The 5,563-nt window shown below is 38.0% G+C and overlaps 1 protein-coding gene across 1 annotated transcript; it reads left to right on the top strand.

Annotated features, from left to right (window-relative positions):
• Nucleotides 1-713: 713 nt before the first annotated feature.
• MRPL53 (mitochondrial ribosomal protein L53) lies at nucleotides 714-2,699 on the top strand (the record flags this gene model as incomplete). The annotated part of the gene is made up of 2 exons (XM_010011734.1): nucleotides 714-826; nucleotides 2,572-2,699. Coding segments are annotated over 2 exons (241 nt in total), but the record flags the coding sequence as incomplete, so codon positions are not given.
• Nucleotides 2,700-5,563: the final 2,864 nt, after the last annotated feature.

The raw sequence follows: 5,563 nt of genomic DNA, 5'->3' as shown, positions 1-5,563 counted from the left end.
TGCATCCACTGTACTTTAGCTTTCATGCTCATGGTCTTTGAAGGCTTGCATTTATCACAGCTTTGTAGCTTAGACTAGGCAGAACCTTCACATTTCAGAATGAGAAGATGCTCTGTCTGTCTTAAGCACTCATTTATACCAGGATGCACAGAGAATTCATTCTGTGCTGACTTGAGGAGGATGTCTGTGCCTAAGCGTAGACACTGGCAGGTAGGCATGTGTGTTTAGCTTTACCAGCCTACCCAGGGAGATGCCCCTCTCAGTTGCTGAGCCTGTAGATGAGGGTCTATAATCACTAGTCCAAATACTGGTAATGGGAGAGAAAGAGGGAAACAGCTGCTGCTCTAGCATGGTAGTTAACTGTTGGGTCAAACCCAAACAGTAAAAGCAAGCAACTTGTGTATAAAGAAAAGTGGAAATTACTGATTTTTCTTTTATTATTGTTGCTGACCCAGCTGAAACACAAGTGCATACACTGAATTTTTGCAAAATTCTTTGGTATGCTTTTTACTTGTTAGCATATAAGGACTATCCATTTAGATTTTTAAGAGTGATTATCTCATAAGAAGTATGTCTGAAATTGTTGAATCAGATCCTATTTTGTTTATACTTTTGTTGCCAGCAATATCAAGATACTCAAATTATTTTCAGAAATATACTTTGTATAATTTCTGTCTACAACATACTTAATATATTTTCACATATATTTTCAGAAACTTTCTTGGGTGTATATACCATAAAAAAATCCAGGCCACTAATAAAAACTGTGAAGTGACTGCTGATGTGAGACATGATGGATCCGAACCTCTTGTAGATGTTATGTTTGGTAAGGAGCTCATTTTTAATCTTGGCCAAAAAAAGACCTTCCAGGTTTGTGTTGTTACAATGCTCTTGTCTTCTCTATGTTCTTTTTTTTTTTAACTGTGCTTACTTTTGTTTTGTTCTGGTCCATAGGTAGATGTTGTGCAGCTGGGAAGGGAAAAAAGGAAGAGGGAGTCATAACAGCTTGATGTCTAGTAAATGTTTATATATGTCTTTTTACTATAGTTGGATTTGGTGGATCTTAGATCAAAGAACTGACTTAACTTTAGGGTTGAGTCAGCTTTCATAGTGACATACTTCTGTGACCTTGCAGTCAGGTACAATTCCAGGGAAGTTAAGTGTAGCTCTGTTTTGATGTAAGAATCTGCTGTCTCTGAATTTTTTTTCTGTTATCCATGGTGGTGGCATCTCTATCTTGAGAACAGAAAGGCTGAATGCCTTCAGCTGCTTATGCAATTGAGTATCTTACTATGCAGTTTGAAAGAACTGGTCGTATGGATAAGAGCATACGTGTGCAGATGGGACTTGCAGAATGAGGTCAACTGATGTACAACAAATTTCTTGATTTCCTGTGAGGGTATAGTGAGCAGGCAGGGAATTGATAGTGAAAATTTCATCAGACCTGGAAGTGGCCCAGATTCTAGGCTGTGAACAGATGGCTTTAATCTGCTTTTGTCCTTTTCTCTGGCTGCATCTTCTTTCCTGCTGTGCTGTAATGGACCAATATGTCATGTAGCCCATTAAAGTTTTCATTATTATTGATCCTTGCTACCCGTTTTTCTTTAAACTTCCATGTATTTAGTGAATCAGTAGATATGTCAAGAGTGTTGAATGTACTTAATTTTGCTTGGGAAAGTCGAGTTATTTCAGACATGAAATATGTTGACAATGTGTTTCTCCCCGCTCTGTGCCTCTGTCTTTCCTGTGCCTGTCTCTTAACTGTGATGTATAAGGACTTAAGCGGTAAAGCTTAAGTTTTTCACAACATAAAACCAAAACAATTTATTTTACTAATGCCAAGAGCTACAGCTCTGACCTCTTCATTCTATGAGAGTTGATTACTTAACAAGTAAAGAGTTTGCAGCCCTTGAAGATGGCAAACATGGGGCCGGAACTCGAATGCCATACATGGTATTGCAGTATATGGGTTTGAGTATGGCTTTTGTATTTGCAAATCTTGCAAAAAAATAATTAACTTAGGTACAGTGCTTAACTTCTACTGCCGCCTCCCTGTTCTGACATAATTCCTTTCAGAATTTTAGAAATCCTAGTCCTCCTTTTTTTTTTTTTTTTTTTTTTTTTAACATTACAACCACCAGACTGTGTAAGCCAATTCGTTATTTTGGCTAAAGAAGTAAGTTGAACGGGCCATAGACAACAGGCTGCTAAAATGCTGAGCCATGTGTGGAAATTATGCCTTCCAGTGCCTTCTGTGCCGTCTGTCAGATGATTTTGAGGACATAGTATGAGCCATTCTCATCAAATATGTGTTCTCTACTATAGGTATACCTAGGCAAATGTTTCAGACTTTTCAATAATGCAATACAGAAATGAAAATTACATGTGTACTGTGTGCAGTTTAGTGTATTTGTTTGTGGGTGAGGCATAAGCAGATTCCTTGGTAAGTGGAGCACTTCCTAATCAGACAAGATGAACGGGGTATTTGCATTTATATATACAAAACAGAACTGCACACTTGAGTAATTGTGATTTCGACTTTGTGACTTCTCTGTTTTTTTCCCTTTACAGCTGATGGAGATCGACTGATAATGAAGGGAGCCAACCTGACCACAGCAGAAATGTTAACGGCATTGGGGACCAGGTGTAAGGCAAAAGAGATTAAGGAAGAACAGAAAAGCAAGAAGAGGAGTCCCTGAAGAACAGAAAAATAACTGTGTTTGCGTTTACATGTGTTAAAAACAGCAGGCTGCACAGAAGGCTTTTCTCCTATGCAACAAAATCTGCAAGAGAGAAATGGCCAAACATTGACCAGTTTAACACACAGCAGAATGAACTGTTTAAAGCACAGTGGATCAGCAAATCTTCCAACACTAGTGGGTCAGTGTGTCTTAAGATGTATGAATGCATCTTTTTAAGCAACTGCCTCTGTCATCTGCGTGTCGGACTAATATCACATGTATTTGAATATAAATGTGAATAATGCATATTAGCTATTAAATGAATATTACAGTGAAGGCAGATCTCCGGGCATTATTTCCTCAAAATTTCTATACAGTGAACACAAAATATTATTGGAGTGGTTATTTTTTGAAATTATTAAATACAAATGTTTTAAGACAATCTTGAAAGTATTTATCATTGACTTAGCTGAGGGACACCAAACTGCACGTACAGAGTAGATTTTGTAATACTGTGTTTATAATACATCTGTTGCTAAGTCCCTGCCATTTTCTTAGTCTCTTTTGTAAGAAAGTCTGAGATGTGCTAAATTTAGCTCCTCAATTAAAGTAACCAGGTAATGGGGCTGTGAACACACAGTAGAGCTACTCATCCTGCATAAAAGTAGCAAAGTTTAGCTCAAGGGGAAAGGTAGGTTAGTTTTTTTTGATAATTGGAGAAAAGGGCTATCTTTGAAGTTCACTTTTGTAGTATTTTTGTCACTTTTGGGAGATTTGTTAAATATTTTATAAAGATCAAAGGGAAAGCTTTATTTGCTGTTTATAACCCTATGCCCAACCCTATTATTTAATGCTTGGGTGTCTCATCTGTGTTGCAAAGCTCTGTGGGTTTGGGAGGGTTGATCTTTCCTCAGGCTGTGCAGGTGAAGGTGTCAATTGCACACGTATTTCATGTGCATCAGTTTTGTTCTAGTTCAATTCACAATGAAAATGTAATTCAAGTTCCAGTTTTGAGAACTGCAGGTGAAGGACTATTGAGAGGTATTAGTTCTACTTGTTGTTAATGAGATGCTTAACTTGTATAAATTTGTAGTACGTGTATTTCCAAAGGGGGCACAAATCTGAAATTAATTTTGCTTTTTGCCAAGATTTGTAAATGTGCTGTTCTTTGTGAAAGCAACATTGTTTTAAATAGCACTGTCAAGGTAGTTCATTGCAGTGTCTTCACCAGGGTGCTGAAGTCAACACAACACGATAGAGAAGCAGAGCTGTGCTGGAGACATTTGGTGATATTTTATGCTGGCCTCCTCTGTGTGTTTGCAACAAACAGAAGAGATTGAAATCAGATGATTGAGGCAGATGAGTCAATGAAGTTTTGATGTGGGAACAACAGATGTGAGTGGCTTGGTTAGGGATGAACACCTTCTCTGCAGTCTGTTATCCTCTTTTTATACTAGGTCACCAGCTCTTCCAAGTGGTTTCAGAGTGCTGAGCTCCTGAACCTGCTACTGAGCTCCCTTCTAATGGAGGAGTTACGATAGCATCTGAAACTGAGAGGATTTTAAATCCTGTCAAGCCGGAAGAGTATCCTAGAAAGTAGACCAAACAGAAATAAGGTGGTTCAAAGGACAGTTTGGGGGGTTGTTTTGTTTTGGTTTCTTCTCAGTTTAAAAGAATGTCATATAGCATGGCTTTAGTTGAAGCAGCCTTACAGGTAAAGTGAGAAGTGTTCAAGTGGAAAAACACTGCAGAATTATACATTCCCTTGTTAATGATGTATTCATATGCTCAGAAGCCCTCTTATTGTAATATATCAGTGATTTTTGCGACTTTTTTTCCTTTGACAGTTTTTACAATGGTATCAGTATGTAAAACTTAGGTTTTAATGTGAAGCACTTACATCCATCCTAAATAATTAGCCATTTGTAAGTACTTAAAGAGTAAAACAGGGATTAGGCAATATTAACTGTTTATAGTGTATAGCAATAATAAGCTTCTATAGCCCATGACTGGGATTTATATTTAAGAAGAGAAAAGGGAGAAAAATGAGATCCTAGTTCAGGCTTTTTATAGCCAAAGTAAATCCTCTCCACTGTTCAAGAAAGGTGTTGGTTTAGGTTTCTTTTTTTCTTTACTCCTGCTGTGTAAAGACAAGCTCTTGCTGGGTTCTTTCACTTTAACTCAGAGATGCCCAGTAACAGCCTGTAACATAGCTGTTGAGAGCTGGCTGACAGTTCAGTGGACAAAGTGTTGGCTGATGCTGCTTTTGGTGTGTGTGCTAGTAGCTGAAATTTGCAGTGGTAAAACTCCAATGTTTTGTGCATGAAACAGAAATAATGACTAGGATTTAAATATGTAAAGTAGAAAGGAAAACACACAGGATAAAAAAATAAAGCTAAAACCATTCACTCTTGAGACTACAAGATACTGAAGTGATACAAACAAGCAATAGGGGCAAAGAGGTAATCCTCTGGTGATTCTTATGCTGATATGTAGAAAACTGCTCTTCCTGTACCACGCAGATAAAAGAAGGAATTCATTTTTTCGAGTATGTTGACGATAATCTTTAATGAATTTCTTCTCTAAGCATTTGGATAACTTTGCTGCAAGCTGTTCATATGGTGTCAATTTCTGCTGCTGTCTGACTGACTGAAACAAAGCCGCCTGACCTTCTGCTCTGACATCTTCCTGACAGGCACAGTCTGGGGCTGTGGATGTAGAGGGTATTAAGGTCACTCACACAGAACAAAGCGTGGCTGGGTGAGCATTGACTTTGCATGTTAATATTCTCTAGCACGCTAATCTTGATTACTATACCCCACCAAAAATGTGAGCACTTGCCTAAATATAAAAGGACCTGGATCAGGCCCTAAAACCACTAG

Source organism: Nestor notabilis, unplaced genomic scaffold (assembly GCF_000696875.1).
Source record: "Nestor notabilis isolate BGI_N333 unplaced genomic scaffold, ASM69687v1 scaffold21653, whole genome shotgun sequence".
Lineage (NCBI taxonomy): Eukaryota > Metazoa > Chordata > Aves > Psittaciformes > Psittacidae > Nestor > Nestor notabilis.
Note: the sequence above shows the minus strand (reverse complement) of the source record. Positions and strands in the feature narration are given on the sequence as shown.